Below are 16,724 nucleotides of genomic sequence, written 5' to 3'. Positions count from 1 at the left end.
TGACTGCAAGCCACCTATTAGGGAACAAGGCAGAAAAGGGTCCACTATCCCCACTGGAGCCTCCCTGTGTACTGATATCGAAGGGTCTCTTGCTTGTTTACACAAACCCTGCACTTCTTCCAAGAAGCTCAGAGCAGCTTACGCACTGGATCCAGCCAGGCAAGCTTACAAGGTCAAACCTGCTTAGCTTCAGCGACAGAACAGCATCACAGGCCTTCAAGCCCATCCTCCAGCCCTTTGGATCTCAGTCTCTGAGGTCTGAAGGAACATAGAGCAGGTAACTCTCTGCAGTTATGTAAGGCTCTGTCTAAGGAGAGCAATGGACCCCCCCCCCCAATCTCTTTAACTATTATCTCTATAGTTTTAGGAAAGCAGTCAATGCTCCCCGACACCCTCCAGCTTCTTCTGGAAGTACTCAATCTTAGGGGAGTAAAACTTGGCAAGATGCCTCGTTTTTAAAGCCAGCAAGTCACACACTACCTTGAAGTTCTGCGGCGGGTGGCTCTGGGGCTGGGGGATTTGCGTCGCCTTTTCCGTCCTGGAGACCTGCTGATGCTTCGCCTGTTCCTCTGAGAGGATCTGTCCCTGGACCTCTCCCTAGAGAAAAGCATGAACATTTTCGCCTTAAGTGTCCTACTTCAAGGTTCTCTTATTTCCCCCTCTCTGTTCCAAACAATCCCCTCCTCTCCACCAAGCATACACATTATGAGAACAAAGACTGGATTATGTACCTGCGCCTGTCCCTCGGAGCTAAAGGTGGCTGGGTTGGAGGAGAAACTCGGCGCCGTTCTGCTGGGGAATAGCTGAGAGAGCGAGAGTCTCGCAGGGAGTCAATAGGCTTTCGGGGGCTGCGGGACCTGTAGGCAGCAGGTGGTGGGAGGAAGGACAGACTAGTTAACAATGGCATTCAACACTTGGCCCAGGCAAAAAAAGATTTGGAGGATGGTGCGGTTGTGTTAGACATGCAAAGAAAGCTCAGGGAACACATATCTACGGGTTTTGCATGCTTGACAAGCAGACAGGCTGGAACTAAATTCATAATAAGAACTTAATTATGTTTGGCTCTTCTAAAGTGTCAAAATCTTAAACCTGCAAGAAAGGAACTGCCCACTCTGATAAGAAGCCTTGCAAAACCTCACAAGCCTAAGATGAGTAGAGACAAAAAGATACAGTATTATGCAAAGCAAGCACCCAGATGTTCCTTAATGGGAGAATCCACAATTCAGGTTACTTCTGTGCAGAATGTGTCTCTTTTTAGCACTTCTGTATATGGGTTTCAACAGAGGCCCCTCTTGCTCAATAACCAGTCTCTCCACCTGTCCCACAGAGCTTCTGCCTTCTCTCACCTTCATTCTTTTCTCTGCCCTCTCAAGACAGCCCCAAGGTCCTTTTTTGACACTGCACACTTCCTGGGAATGTGGTGTCAGCAACAACCCATCAAGCACATAGGAGAGACAGCATCTCAGGCTGGGGGACCATCTACCCCACTCGCTCTTGAGGAACCCGAACGCATCAGGAGATCCCAGCTCTTCCCCAATAACCACTACTCACTTCCTCGGCTCTGGTGATGGTTTCTTTTTGGTGGCCACCTTGGCCTGTGCCTGGGGTCCAGTCTTGGGTGACGACGACGACGATGAGGAGGAGGAGGAGGAGGAAGCTGAGGAAGACGAGGAGGAGGAAGAGGACGAAGAGGAAGAGGAGGAGGAAGAGCTGCTGCTGGAACTGCTGGAGCTCCGAGACCGCCGCTTATGTTTGCCCAGTTCCATAGGCTGCTCTTCATGGTTACCTTCTCTCTGCACCGGGCTTGGTGGCCTGCAAGGGGTGTTTGAGTGAAGCAAAGATATTAGTAAGCTCAGTGACATACAAACAAAATGGCTTTATTACAAGGAAGCAGGTAAGGGTCTCACAGTAAAGTATGCTGAAAGCCCTGTTTAAAAACAATAGATGAAAGCTTCATATTGCTCATGGAAAAGAGCTGTAAAGTCAGCTGCCATTGACCACTCCCCCCCCCGGGGGAATGCTCTTAGAGGCATAGCTGCTATCCCTTCCAAGCCAATCAGAAAACATCTTAGGTTCTCAACGTCTCAAGAAAACTCACACAGGCTGCTGAAACATCGTTATTAGCAACCATGCAGGTGACCATATCTCTCAGGAGACTAGGTCCCCTCGCATGGCTGCTAACCAGAATGCAGCAGCAGTCCACCCATATGCATGGAAGAAAAAAGCAGCAGTGGTATTGCCAGTGAGAGAATATGGGGGGGGGGGCCTTCAGCAGGCTGAAACTTCAGAAACCTCTCTCTTCCACTTAGCCAGATCTTCCCACACTACACTCCTATCGCCTTGCTCTGCATCCTACATAAAATAATATCCACCCAAGTAGAAAACTAGGACCCTGGAAGCAGAATTATACAAACAGCATAAACCTACACACGTGAATTTCATTTCCATCCTTACACACTCTGCAAGAGCCCAGAAATCAATTTCAATCGGAGGTGCTTCAATGAAGCAAGGGAGCTGCTGGCACCACAGCTCCAAACGGGCCAAGTCGTGTTTGCCTTCTGCTCAAAGTACCCAATGAAGGGAAGAGAGAGTGGTTTCCGATGGCAAAAACCAGTTCCAGCATTTTAAAAGGACACGGGGAAGACGGATATGAAACCAACAGATTAATGGGAATGGGCCAACAAGGAACGTTGGCCAGGGCAGCCACACCACAAGTGAACACAGCAGCTTCGATGACCTACCAGGGGAAGGGCAAGCACAGGACATCAAAAGCGCCACCTAAATAAGAACTGTGTAGTTACTGCCAATGGAGGGGGGGGGGTGCCTCTAGGCCAGGAAAGGGTAGAAAAACCAAACAAGACAGGCTCTTACTGTTTCAGTACAACCTCAGCCTCAAGTTCCTTCTCTGGCTGATTGTGGGGGCTGGACTCAGATGAACTGGACTCGGAGTCAGAAGATGAAGACGATGACGAAGACGAGGATGACGAAGATGACGAAGATGTCGTGGACGAAGCGGAGGAGCTCCTCTTCACCTTGGAAGGGGCAGAAGGTGGCGGGGAGGGAAGAGCTAGCTGTGGGGCGGTGGGGCAGCTATTCCTGCCATTCTCCTCTGTGACTTCAGAAGCCAACTCTGACTCCGCCTCAAGGGTTGGAAGGCGAGCCTCGGGCCTATCTGCTGCCTTTCCTTCAGATCGTAGCTCCTCTTCCTTGGGAGGCGGGGCAAGCACAGAAACCAGTGCTGGCAAGGGACTGGAGGATGCAGAGGAGGAGGAAGGGGAAGGGGACCTGGCTTTGCTAAGAGGGAGAGGGGATCCTGCACAAGAACTGCTTCTCCCTGACAACAGAGAAACACCGACAGCTGCATCATCCCTAGCCACAATAGGATGTAAAGCCTGATTCCTGTCCCCTGGGATGTCATGGAGAGTAGCGGGACCACCATTCTTCAAGACAGAAGGCAATTCCTGTAGCATGGATGGAGCAGGAGACAAGCTCTTTCGGGGTTTGGGAGAATCCTCGCGGGGTGGAGTTGGGGTGCGAGGAACGGCAGTGCTGCTTTTGCTGTGCCAATGTGAGGAAGCTGCTGACTTCTCCTGAACATCGGACTTGGGGTATTTCTCCAGCACTGGAGGAGAACGGGATTTCCTTCCTGGAGAAGCAGAGATTTCCTGGGAGCCTGATCTGGAACGCTTCCGTACTGGGGATGACTGGAAATCAGGAGAGATTCTGGACCCGCTACTTTTGTAGGCCACTGTTCCACGGGAAGCATCTAACCTGGGAGGTGAACGGGATGCATTCCGATTAGTGGCAGATCTTTGTGGAGACAGTCTCGACATTTCTCTTTGTGCTGGTGATCGGGAACGGCCTCTGCGAGGTGAGTGCTCGCCCTTCCACAGGAAGCGAGATTTGTCCTGACGAGAAGCAGACCGTGAGCGGCTCCGGCCCGGGGAAGAGACAGATCTTTCCCTCCGCAGCGAGCCCCTTGATTTATCTTGTCGTCTAGACAGTGAACGGGAGCGGCTCCTCCTTGAGGGGGAACCAGACCTTCCTTGTCTCATGGAAGTTCTTGGTCTATCATGGTAGGATGAAGACTCAGACCTACCCAGGTGCACACTGGCATTTTTCTGCCTAGAGAGAGATCTGGACCTTCCACGTCTCAGAGGTGTTCCAGATTTTCGTCTAGGGCTCAGTGGTGACACAGATCTTCGTTGCCTCGTAACTGGCGTTCTAGATTTCTCTCTGGGTCGTGGAGATGACCCAGACCTGCGCTGTCGTGGAGGAGTTCTAGATTTTGCTCTGGGTCGTGGAGATGACCCAGACCGACGGCGCCGACGTGGTGGGGTTCTTGATTTCATTCTGGGTCTTGGGGATGATCCAGACCTGCGGCGCCTAGGAGGTGTTCTGGATTTCATTCTAGGTCTTGGAGATGATCCAGATCTACGTCGCCTTGGGGGTGTTCTGGACTTCACTCTGGGCCTTGGTGGTGACCCAGACCTGCCACGCTTTGGGGGAGTTCTAGATTTTGCTCTAGGCCTTGGGGGTGAGCGTGATGTCCTGTGCCTTGGAGGTGTTCTTGATTTTATAGTAGGCCTCACAGGTGACACAGACCTGCTTACAGAGTTCTCCTTTTGCTCTGGAGAAGATCCTGAACTGCTCCCACTGCAGAGTGTTCTTGGTTTCTCTTTACTGCCAGAATATGACCTTGACCTACTCCTCCGAGGAGCATCTCTGGGTGTTTCTTTCTTCTCCAAAGGTGATCTAGTCCCCAATACTGCAGCTCTTGAAGTCTCTCTGACTTCTGGAGAAACTCCAGGTCTGTTGTGTTTTACAGCAACAGCAGATGTGGTGCTCTCTGGCTCTGGGGAGGAATCTGACCTGCGGCGCACTGGAGAAGACACAGATTTGCCTTTGTTAACCAACAGTGTTGCAGAACGGCTCAGTCTTGGGGGTGATCGAGGCTTATCTTCCTCTGCAGAAGATGAGGAGGAGGAGGAGGAAGAGGAAGAAGAGGAGGAGGAAGAGGAGGAGGAAGACGAGGAAGATCCAGATCTACTTCGCCTCAATGGAATCTCTGACTTTTTAAGAACAGGTGACGCTGCAGGCTGGCATGGCCTTGGGGGTGAATGTGATTTTTCTTTTCCAGACAGAGATAAACCTGCCTTGCTTTTCTGGCATGGTGACATAGCTCTCTCCATTACTACCAGGGATCCAGATTTGTTGTGCCTTGAAGGTGATCCAGATTTTACTTTAACTTCTTGAGATTTATTTTGCTTTGGGGGAGATTTAGGTTTGCCATTTAGTTCAGGAGATGATTGGGACCCACTTCTCCTGACAGGGGACCTAGACTTCTCTTTCACTGCTGAAGGAGAGGGCCCAGACCTGACTTGTTTCAAAGGTGATGTGGATTTTTTCACATCAGGAGAGTATCTGGACTTGCTTCTGGGAGACGATCTAGACTGCTCTTCAATCAGTGGAGAAGAACCAGACCTGCTCCGCCTTGGTGATAATCTAGATTTCTTCAACTTTGGAGAAGAGTCAATTCTATGTTTCCCAAGCGGTGAAGTGGATTTCTTCTTTGGTTCTGAGGAAGATCCAGATGAAGGTCTCCTTGGAGGAGAGGCAGACTGCTCTCTCACAGCTGGAGGTGATCCAGACCTGCTCTGCCTTAGGACTGGTGATCTGGATTTTTCTTTAGCTGCAAGGGATCTCCCAGACCTGCTTCGCTGCAATGGCGGTGTGGACTTCGGCTCTACAGAGGTGGCTCGTCTTGGAGGAGATAAGGAGCTTTCTTTCGCTGATGACTGAGAGGATCCAGACCTGCTCCGTCTTGGAGGAGACTTCAGCTTTTTCTTTGTTCCTGGTGATGATCCTGCCCTTGATGACAACTTTGACTTTGTTTTGACTTCTGGAGAAGATTCAGACCTGTTCCGTCTCCTAGGCGATCTTTTCTCTACATCTGGTGAAGAACCTGATCTGCTACGTCTTCCAGGAGATTCAGATTTTCTCAATGCCGGCAATGATCCAGATCGACTCCTTCTGAAAGGCATTTTAGATTTCTCTTCAACAGCTGAAGAAACCTCAGATTTCTTTGAGAGTCTTGGCAATGAGCCAGATCTGCTTCTTCTTGGGGACCTTCTATATTTATTTTTGGGTCCTGGAGGTGTCCTAGACTGGCTACGCCTGGCAGGTGACCTGGATTTTTTATTAGGCGAAGAACCAGACCTGCTTCGTCTTGGTGATAATCTGGATTTCTTTTTCGGTCTTGGAGAAGAACAAGAGCGACTACGTCGTGGGGGTGTCCTTGACTTTTTCTTCCTTGATCTCGGGGAGGACCCTGAACGACTCCTTCTGGGAGATAAGTGGGACTTCTTTTTTGCTTTTTGAAGTGATTGAGACCGACTACGTCTTGGAGATGCTCGCAATCTGCTTCTTGACTCAGGAGATGACAGAGATTGGCTACGTCTCAATGGTTTTCTGGCTCTCTCTCTTATTTGGGGGGAAGAATTAGATCGGCTTCTTCTTGAAGAAATTCTGGAGGCCTTCCGATCTGGAGATGATACAGACCTGCTTCGTCTAGCAGAAATCAAAGATTTCTCCCTCCTTGGTGAAGAGACTGACCTACCCCTCCTAGGAGGGCTTCTTGTTCTAGACCGCCCTCTTCTAGGCTGGGTTCGGGACCGAGACCTCCCTCGTCGAGGCGGAGTTCTAGATCTAGACCTGCCCCTTCTTGGTGGGGTTCTTGAACGTGACCTGCCCCTTCTTGGTGGGGTTCTTGACCTTCCCCATCTCCCACTATTTCTGCTTCTAGACCATCCATGCCTTTGGGGGGTTCTGGAACGAGACCAGCCACGCCTCTGAGGAGTACGGGACCGGCCCCATCTGGGAGGAGTGCGTGAGCGTGACCTGCCCCAGCGCTGGGGTGTTCTTGAGCGTCCCCGCCATTGCGGGCTACGAGATCGTGCCCTCCTTTGAGGGGTACGTGAACGAGATCGAGCACGACGTTGAGCAGAGCGAGACCTTCCCCTCCTTGGAGGGGTACGAGATCTGGCCCTCTTAGGTGGGGTGCGAGACCGAGATCTACCTCTGCGAGTAATGGGTGTTTGGGAAAGAGATTTGTCCCTCCTCCTGGCCCTTGACTTAGTGCTCTTGGCTGGAGGTGTGCCTGAACGTTCACGTCTTGTTGTGGTCTTAGCTGACTGCTTCTGCCCAGAACGGGAGATCTCAGGGGATGAACTAGATCTCTCTCTCTGGGTGGAACCCTTCTCTTTGTTTTGTCTTTTGGGAGGCTCCTCAGGGGAAGAACTACGGGAAGCCTGAGTTGGCTTCTTTGCTAAGGAAGGAGAGGAGGAGGAGGAAGAGGAGGAGGAGGAAGAGGAGCAGCTACCACTTTCTGAAGGGGAACGGGAGCGCTGGGGTGGAGAGCCATCATGAGAAGTCTTTCTCAACTTGGGCTCAATAGCTTTAGAAGCAGGAGAAGATGAAGAAGCTGCCAGATGCTGCCTCTGTTCAGGGGATGTCTTGGACTTGGATGATGGGAGTGTCCCATTACGATCTTCTGAGGTCTTCTTAGGAGGTGGGGACACAGAGGCGGGAGACCTGCTCTCCTTGGAGGAGGGACGCTTGTGCCCCAAGGCTCTTTCTGGAGAATCATTTGGCATTGGGGAACGACTTTTGAACTTTGAATCCTGTTCAAATGATGGAGTAGATTTCCGACCCCCATGCCGAGCAGCCTTCTTCTCCTTGTCTCTTTCCTTTTCTCTAGCAGGTGGGGGGGTGGTAGAACGTTGGCGACTCTCATGTACTGGAGAACGTTTGGACGCAGCTTTCTAAACAGTGAAAGAGAAAATAACCATCAGACCAGTAATCCAACCCTCCATGGTTTCTTTCCTACTATTGTCCCAGAACACAACTCTCAGTATGGACCTCCTGAGGCAATTCAGTTTTACAGCACTATATTTTACCTCCTGCTTTTCTCTACTGGGTCTTGGACTTGTGCTTCTGCCATGCCGGGCTCGTTCAGCAGAAGATGAACGTTCTCTCTCTGGCAGGTTCTTGGAAACCTCCTCAGTTTCTCCTCGCTTCTGTGAAGTTGTTGAAGGGGATTTGCTCTGCCGTCTACCTGTAGCCCGTTTCTGGGTACTGACACTGCCTGACCTGCTGACAAGTAAACCAAAAGTTTGGAATTCAAATTACCCACAACACTCTGTGCAGGTTAACAATGCTATTACAAAAAGCCCAGTTCTCAGCTTCCCATTCCACGTCCTACCTGCTGTGGGAGCCATCAGATGAAGAGCCATCTGGGGAGGAAGAGCGATCCCTGCGGTCTTTCTGAGATGTCGACTCGCTGGTGGACCTGAAGCAGACATGGTTAGAAACCCAAAGCAGACATGGTTAGAAACCCAAGTGAAGCAGAGTGCAAAAAAGGTCCATTTCAGCAATGAGGGGTTTCAAGGGTAAAAGACATTGCTTTACCTCTTTCGTTTCTTTTCCTTGGATTTGTGTTTGCTCTTGGGACTTGGAGATCTGAGGAAAGAATTTTCATTTTGCAGCATTCAGAAATGACATGACATAGCTAGGTCCTGTCCACTCCATCCCACCCCCATCATGTATGCAGGACATCACACTTTGTATAAGAGAGCCTCCCTCCCTCAAATGTTGCCTCCCCATTCACAACCAAGACTGGTGCTGCACAGTACTAGCACATGGTTTAAATGTGAAAGACCAAGATTCACCACTCCACAAAGGAGATAACTTGATATCCTCAAGGAATTCACTATTTCTCAGTCTGTACTAACCTCAAAAAAGTGGCTGTGAGAATTAATGGAAGCGAGAGCTGAAAACTATGATTAATGAACAACAAACATGTTGCACGCAGAGTTTATGAAACACTGTTATACACTTTGTACTCTGCCACTGGCTAACAAGTTAACTTAGTAGGTACACTTAGTACTTCCTCCAATATGTGTGTGTGTGTGTGTGTGTGTGTTAAGTGCCATTCATGATTCTAACCACATAAACCGAAATCAACCATGAACACATATTCAGATATTAACTTTGGTTCATTTATGGCTATTGCTTAAATGCATGCTGGGAGAATAAAAATGCTAACATGCTACTACTCTGCTAAGGCTTATGGCCTTGACTGGCCAGCTACAGCTGCACATGTTTCTGATATCAGTTAGCCTAACTAAATGGAGAACAATAACACCCTGTAACTATATCAGCTATATAGATACTTTTAAAGCTTCATAGCCTAAGAAGAAGTGTCTATTGTTTAGCTAAAAGGAAAAAAAACTTTACTTGGGAAGACCCAACCCACAGGTCTTAGCCCAATTAGAAATTTGTGACACAGTTAATGGAACCAATAGTTATGCTTTGCTTGTTTATGTCATATTGAGTATAAAATTCTATGTCACCCATTGTAATTCTGGAGGAGTTGGTGGGTACTTGAGGGTCCCAAACCCTTGTTTATCTGTGCTCTTCCCTTATTAATTAATAATTTTTTTAGTGTTTCTTCTCTACAGGACTGTTTTGTGTGTTTCTCAAATTGGGTTGGGAAAACATAACCAGGGACGCAGTTTATGTCTCACAAACACATACCTGTGCTTCCTTTTCTTTGACTCCGACCTGGAAAAAAAGAACAAGACCTGACAGTTGCCAGATACCTAGATACCCAATGCTGTGTCCGAAATCTCAATTCTGTTGCAGCCCCAAAATATGACGATTGCTTAAAGTGTGAAGTCTCCATCCCCAAGTACATCATCTTTACAGCTAATGTGTTACAGAAAACTCATCACTGAAAAATTCATCACTGATAACACAATAAACGGTATGTGAATGTGAAAAAAAACAAACTTTAAGACTATTACTACCCATCATGCAAAAATTTTCATATGGAAAACAGAACAAAGCCTATGTTCCATTACAGGAAGCAAAAGGATAGTTTTCTCTCATTCATACTTGACGAAGACAGAAGAAACGAGCTACTACTGAGGAGTAACTGGCAGTAACTATGAACCCAATACCTTGGAATACATTGCATGTTTCCCAGAACAATCCCTTACCTGTGTTTCTTTTTCTTTGAGCTTTTTTTCCTCTCTCTTCGAGAAGGCGATCTGCTCTCAGACCTTGGAAAGGCAAGCAAAATGGGAATATTACATGTCTGAAAAGGCCATGATGGACTCACAAGACAATACTCCTTTAATCTTGTCTCACTAATCCAGACCCTGCTGCCTTTGACAAGGGTACTGTCACGCTCTGACTGGGATCAGAGACCGGGAGGGTTTTGAGCGGGCTCCAGGATGTGTCGGCAGGAATTAGTTGAGTCAGCAGGGTTCACCTCAGATATGTTGTGCAGGAGTTAACGCCACTCCATAACAACGACAAGGGAGACGTTCTAACGGGTCCGAGTTTCAGGCACTCCCCTCCGTTATCCTCCGTAACTCTCCTTGTCCTCATCCTCCCCGGTTTCACCTGCTTTCCCTCTTTTTATTCCCACTTCTGATACACCTGGTAGACCACCCAAGAACCACTTCTTAAAGCACCCGCTCCACCACCCACCATTCAAAGGGAAAGTGGTCTCGGTTGACCTGCCATCCTTCCGTCCGCCTGTCCCGGCGTTGTCGCCTAGCCCAGTGACCCCCACTGCCTCAGGCCCCTCCCTGTGTGGGTGTGCCATCCCTTTTTGGGTACATGGCCAGGATACCCGGGCCTCCCGGGAAAGGTCGGGGTTTGGTGTTTCTCTGCCCATGAGAGCTGACGGGATGGGCTCCTGCGTAGTCAGGAGGGGGTTGGCACCGTCCTCCTGACAGGTACACATTACTGCTCTTCCTTCTCTCTCCAGCACTCAACTCCCACATTTTAGTCCTTTGGAGGTAAGGTCAAAAGGCTTGGCCCGCCCACCCACCTGCCTCTGTCTTTCTTCTTTTTCTTCTTTTTCTGTTTTGGAGACGGTGAGCGGGAACTGCTGGACTCTCGGACAAGACTAGGAAGAAGAAGACAAAGAGCGAAGGATTAAGTTTTTTCGAATTATTTTTCAAATAATTTTGCCCAATTCCCTTCCTTACTGCAGACCTCATCCCACTTGACTTTTGTCCATGAAGGACCCATGATTCCCAGAATGGTCTTTTTGGGTGGTCAAAAGGGATTCCCTTCTATCTTTTTCACTAAAACAAAAAGTTGACAGGATCCAACCCAATGCCTTTTCCATTCTCCCTTCATTCCAGTCATCTTCCCCTAATAAATTATAGGCGGGGTGTTCATTTTTTGCCATCAAGTCGCACCCAACTTATGGCAACCCTGTAGCATTTTCAAGGCAAGAGACATTCAGAGGTGGTTTACCATTGCATGCCTCTGCGTAGCAACCCTGGACATCCTTGGTGGTCTCCCATCCAAGAACTAACCAGGGCCAACCCTTCCGAGATCTGATATGATCAGGCTAGCCTCGGCTGTCCACGTCACAGCAAATTACAGTAGCAGGTAGAAACAGAAAGGTATCAATGTGTATCTACTCTTGACACAGGAATGCTGGCAAAAAAGGAATTTTAAATCACGGCCTCAAGCATCTCTTTTTCCTCCCCCCCCCCCACTATTTTTAACCTCATAACATGAAGCCTTAGGAAGAATTCTGGAGAATTCTAAAGCTTACGCAGTTTTCTGTTTTATTATTTGTTTTATTAATTAAATTTATAGACTGCCCTTCCCCCGGAGGGCTCAGGGCAGTGCACAGCATCTAGTGATACACAACTAAAACAATTAACAGTAAAAACAGTTAAACAACGACAATATAAGTTAAAAGTCTGTTCAGATGGTGTTGACTAAGAAATTATACCCTGCTCCTAGGGGGAGTAAGGGAGGCCAGGCTTGATGACAAACCGTTGCTGTCCTCAACCATAGGCCCAGAGGAACATCTCTGTCATACAGGCCCTGCGGACTGGACCATTCCCGCAAGGCACGGATGTCACGAGGCAGAGAGTTCCACCAGTGCCAAAAGTTCCACCAGTGCCAAGGCCGAGAAGGCCAGATCTCTTTCAGGCCAGGGATCACCAGATTTTGCTCCTTCTAGCGTAATGCTCTACAGGGAGTACACCAAGACAAGCAGTCCCATAGGTACATTGGCTCTAGATCGTTTAGGGCCTTAAAGGTTAACACCAAAACCTTGAACTTGATCTGGTATGCAACCTGGAGGCAGTGCAGCTGGCAAAGCACCAGTAGGATATGTGCTGTCAAAGGGGTCCCCCATGAGGGCCCAAGCCACAGCATTCTGGACCAGTTGTAATTTCTGAGTCAGCCTCAAAGGGTAGCCCTACATAGAGTAAATTACAGTAGTCTACCCTGGAGGTGACTCTTGCATGGATTACAGTAGCTAGGTCAGGGTGACAGAGGAAGGGGACTAGTTGCCTGATCTGGCATCATTGGAAACACCGGTGCTGCAACATTAGTGACCTGGGCCTCCATTGATAAGGAGGCATCCAGAATCACACCCAGGCTTTTGGCAGTCTGCACTGGTGCTAGAGGTGCACCGTCAAGAGCCAGGAGATGACATCTCATTCCTGCATCTCCCCTACCCAGCAACAGAACCTCTGTCTTTGATGGGTTCAGTCTCTGTCGGCTCTGTTTCAACCACCCAATCACAGTCTCCAGCCCCTCGGCCAGAGCGGATGGGGCAGTATCCATCCTGCCATCCATCAACAGATATGATGGCAACCCAGCCTGAAATTCAGTGCCAGATGGGCAAGGGGGCAAATATAAATGTTGAATAACACAGGAGAGAAGACTGCCCTTTCATGGACCCGACACACCAAAGGGTGGCAAGGTGACACCCTCTCCTAGTGCCATCCTGTCCCCAACCATGAAGAAATGACGCAAGCCATTTCAAGGCCACCACATGAATTCCCACGTCTATTACCTATTCCTAAATATGGATGTGCAATTTTTTTTAATTGGCATTTTTTGGTTCAGGTATACTGAACTCCCCAAAAGTTCGGTATTTACAGGAGTTTCTGGAAATACAGAATGTTTTCGGTGCCAACAGACCCGAGAAGAATACCAATTTCAAAAAAAAAAGCCAGCCCAATCCTGGGTCGGACTTAACTTCTGCAGCACTGCAGGAGAAGCTAGCCCGAGGATCTGCGTGCCACAGGGAGGTCTCTCCCTGCCACACATAGACCTAGCTGGGATGGCTTCTCCTGCAGCAGATTACTCCCATCTCTCCACTGTTTTCAGATCTATCGGTAATTCCTAAATATATCCAGGATTTTAAAAAAACCCCTCCTGTTTTCCCGAGAAAGCCCAGATACATTTGGGAAACCGCAATATACCCTAAAGATATCAATAAGGTATTTTTCAGGTGCATTTTCAGCTCAGGTAGATCTAAACACACACCTCTGTTCCTAATAAGAAGTACCATGTGAACTGTAGTTTATTAGAAATGGAAAAGTGAAAGATGATGATATTTTATGTTTTGCCAGCAGAGCTTTGCCTGCCTTTCCTGACCCCGAGTGGTGATCCCCACATACCTGTGCTGCTTTTGCTGCTCCTGCTGCTGTTTAGCTGCTGCAGCGGTTGCAGCTTCCTTTGCCCTACGGTTAGGGTCAAAGGAGCTGCCATCCACATAGTTGTCACTAATCCCAAATGCTGCTCGGAGCCTCTCATTCTTCTTCTCATTGGCTTCAGCCAGCTGATGAGTCTCTGTGACACTGGTGCAGAAAAGAAGCAATTAGTTGGAAGGGGAGAAATGAGGCTGACAAGAGTCTGAAATACAGAAAGAGCTGAGAAGCAACAGGGTCCAACAGAATGGGAGAGAGAGGGAATGTCAAGGCATCAGAGCCAAGACCCACTGAGACACCGTACTTACGTGGGCTTTTGCTGCTGTTCCCCCTCCTTGACCACTGCTATATCTTTCTCCAGAAGCATCATCCGAAAAGTGGCTACCTTCTCTTGGATCTCCCCTTCTCCATACCTGGTTTGTCAGGGGACAAATTCAGGAAGCTTATCAGTTACATAAGGGTCTCTTGTCAATCAAGGCAAAACAGAGTTTACAAAGAGCGCAAAATTCAAGTCCAGTAGAGACCAACAAAACTTTCCAAGGTATAAGCTTTCCTGAATCAAAGTCCACTTCATCAGATATATAAAAAATGAGCTCTGACTCATGAAAATTTATACCGTGAGAAAAATGCCGGTCTTTAAGGTGCTACTGGACTCAGATTTTGTCCTAGTAACATAGTTACCCATCTAAAACCATCTCCCTCTCCATTTACAATTGATCCAAGATCTCACCCTATGAAAGGCTGAGAACTTTGATCTAATATAGCAAAGTGGCTAAACAATGAAATCTAAACCAGTAGATATTGGCTTCAAACCTTACCTCTTATTTACTTAAGACATTTATAGCCCACACTGCTCCTCAACAAGGACACAAAGTGGTTTACAATGTTGTAATTGCCTCCATTTTATCCTCACAACACGCTTGTGAGGGAGATTGAGAGTGTGACTGCTCCAAGGCTACCCAGCAAGCTTCCGTGAAAGGGTGGGTATTCAAACCTGGGTTTTTCAGGTCATAGCTTCATACTAATCACTTCAGCACACTGATTCTATAGTTCATCTCTGTCATGAACTGACCATGTGACCTTTGGCCAGGAATTATCTCCACCTCCACCACACAATTATGTATTTAACCCTGCTTTTCAGCCAAAAATTGGCAGCTTACAGGAATTCAAAATACAGATATAAATAAAAGATTATCAGAGTTTCTAAGTCCAGGTCCTGTCATGGTGGAAGGGTTCCTGACTGCTTCTCCTTCTGACCTCAGGAATGAAAGCTGGTAGCTGGGAGGAAGACAGCTGTCAGCTGAATTCTGATCTAGACATTTGGAGGAGTATCAATATAAAAGATAATAATACCAGCTCACTTTACAAGGCTGATTCTTTTACCAATACTATACTGTTACTGTCACTAGAGATTATTTTTCACTGCCTATCAAAAATGCGGTTTTCACTGCTGGAATCCAGCAGAATTAACTTTCCAAATATAACTATGCAAACCCGATAAAACTGTCTAATCAAATTTCTACTAAACAGAATTTTCACTCTTATTATAGCTCACTAAATAAGTAACAGAAGCACAGCATTTATGGGTGCAAGGCAAATTCCCAGATAGGGTAAACCACATTTTCCCATGAGTTTGATCCATTTCCACCCAATGCCAATCTCCATCCCTGTTTTTGAAGGAGCACATAGCCATGATCTCAACAACTATGCTTCACCCTCCCATCTTGGGACAACCTACCCCTGCTCTTCCATGAGCTCAGCCAGCTCCAAGCATTTCAGCTCAACTTTCCGCTTGCGTTCGTGATCCAGGATATCCTGGTTAGGTTTTTTGACCAAGGACGACTCCAGCTTCCTCAATTCCTCTTCCGACTTGTAGTCTGTGCGATCCTTCTTGTGGCGCACGGCTGACAGGTTGCGCTGTACGTAACCGTTGGTGCCACTACCACGGGGAGTGGGGAGTCCTATCCCATTGTACATGGCGCTCACAGACTAGCACCACTGGTGCCTCCAACACCTAGAAGAAAATACCCAGGAAGGTAAAGAGAGAAGCAAAAAAGAGCAAATGATGGTTTTTGCCAACATTTCCCACATACCAGAAAGCTGACATCTCCCTCACTACAATCAAGGATGAAAGCAGATATGCATGATTAAAACATGCTTTAGACATCATAAGCAGTAGTCCTGTTCCACAAATAACTACTTATGAGCCCAGCCTGCACTTAACACCCCTCCCATTCTTCCTCTCATCTCAGCCCCAACTAACTACTGATATTTCCTAGGAAGGTGTACCTTCATTCTTATTTGTTCCCAAAGCCTTCTCACTGCATCTCTTTACAATCCCATTTCCACTCTGGTCACTGCACTTCCACATCCCCTACGCTTTACCTGTCACTTTCCACCCCAATGTATATTCCCTTCACTACCCAAGTTAAATTTAACCTTTTCCTCCTTTCAGGTCAATCCAACAGCCCCAAAATACATACACCCTTATGCAGCCCTATGAAAGCACAAATCCTTCTTTCCTACTGTGTCACCTGTCCCATACGGTCACCCTTTTCCCACCCCCAAGCACCACTCAAACGCCTTTCAGAAACATGATTTCCAGCCTGCAACCCTTGCCTCAATTACACCCCTCACAGGACGTCTTCCCTGGGTCCCAATGTTTGTCTACCCCAACTATATTACCAACTGACAAAAAAACATTCAGCACCCTCTTTGCTAAAGCCCAGTCAATTGCCACATCATCTCATTTCCCCCCCCCTCAAGATTCTACCCTTCTATTTAACTATTCTGCCCTCGCCCCCCCCCCCCCCCCCCCCCCACCTAGGCCTCGCCTACCTAGCTGCGAATTTTCTATTAGCCACACACCCATACACGCCCTCTGCATATAAACTTCCCCTTCGGTCCCTCCTACGTTTATTACCTTCCCATAATACCCCTTCCCATAAGCGCGCACCCGGGTACAGGCCTCCCCATGAAGCACCCCCATCTACTTAGCCATAGTCAAGCCGTGAAAGGCAGCAGATATAATGAGTACAGATGGAAGAAGGTGCTAACCTTCCCATTAAGCTCTGAGCACAATATACATTTCTAGACTTGCTTAGCGGGCTCCAACCTGCCCCCCCCCATTAACACCCCCCAAGCCCAAGCCCCTCCCCCCATTAGACCCCCCCACTAGAT

At 48.1% G+C, this 16,724-nt stretch overlaps 1 protein-coding gene across 2 annotated transcripts in view; it reads right to left on the bottom strand.

Annotated features, from left to right (window-relative positions):
* SRRM2 (serine/arginine repetitive matrix 2) overlaps nt 1-16,724 on the bottom strand; it is an 18,383-nt gene that overhangs the window by 1,191 nt on the left and 468 nt on the right. Inside the window, exons 2-14 of one of the 2 annotated variants that reach the window (XM_015421573.1) lie at nt 15,283-15,558; nt 13,853-13,957; nt 13,515-13,694; nt 10,904-10,981; nt 10,062-10,124; nt 9,598-9,624; nt 8,470-8,520; nt 8,264-8,350; nt 7,959-8,154; nt 2,872-7,823; nt 1,552-1,812; nt 732-857; nt 481-597 (exon numbers count right to left, since the gene is read on the bottom strand). In XM_015421573.1, coding sequence (XP_015277059.1) covers nt 481-597; nt 732-857; nt 1,552-1,812; nt 2,872-7,823; nt 7,959-8,154; nt 8,264-8,350; nt 8,470-8,520; nt 9,598-9,624; nt 10,062-10,124; nt 10,904-10,981; nt 13,515-13,694; nt 13,853-13,957; nt 15,283-15,521 — 6,482 coding nt within the window. In that variant the 5' untranslated portion in view covers nt 15,522-15,558. The remainder of the gene's footprint in view (nt 1-480; nt 598-731; nt 858-1,551; nt 1,813-2,871; nt 7,824-7,958; nt 8,155-8,263; nt 8,351-8,469; nt 8,521-9,597; nt 9,625-10,061; nt 10,125-10,903; nt 10,982-13,514; nt 13,695-13,852; nt 13,958-15,282; nt 15,559-16,724) is intronic. The other variant, XM_015421574.1, reaches the window with a different exon arrangement.

Source organism: Gekko japonicus, unplaced genomic scaffold (genome assembly GCF_001447785.1).
Source record: "Gekko japonicus isolate JY-2015 unplaced genomic scaffold, Gekko_japonicus_V1.1 scaffold1445, whole genome shotgun sequence".
NCBI classification, from domain to species: domain Eukaryota; kingdom Metazoa; phylum Chordata; class Lepidosauria; order Squamata; family Gekkonidae; genus Gekko; species Gekko japonicus.
This window is presented reverse-complemented; position numbering and strand designations above follow the sequence as displayed.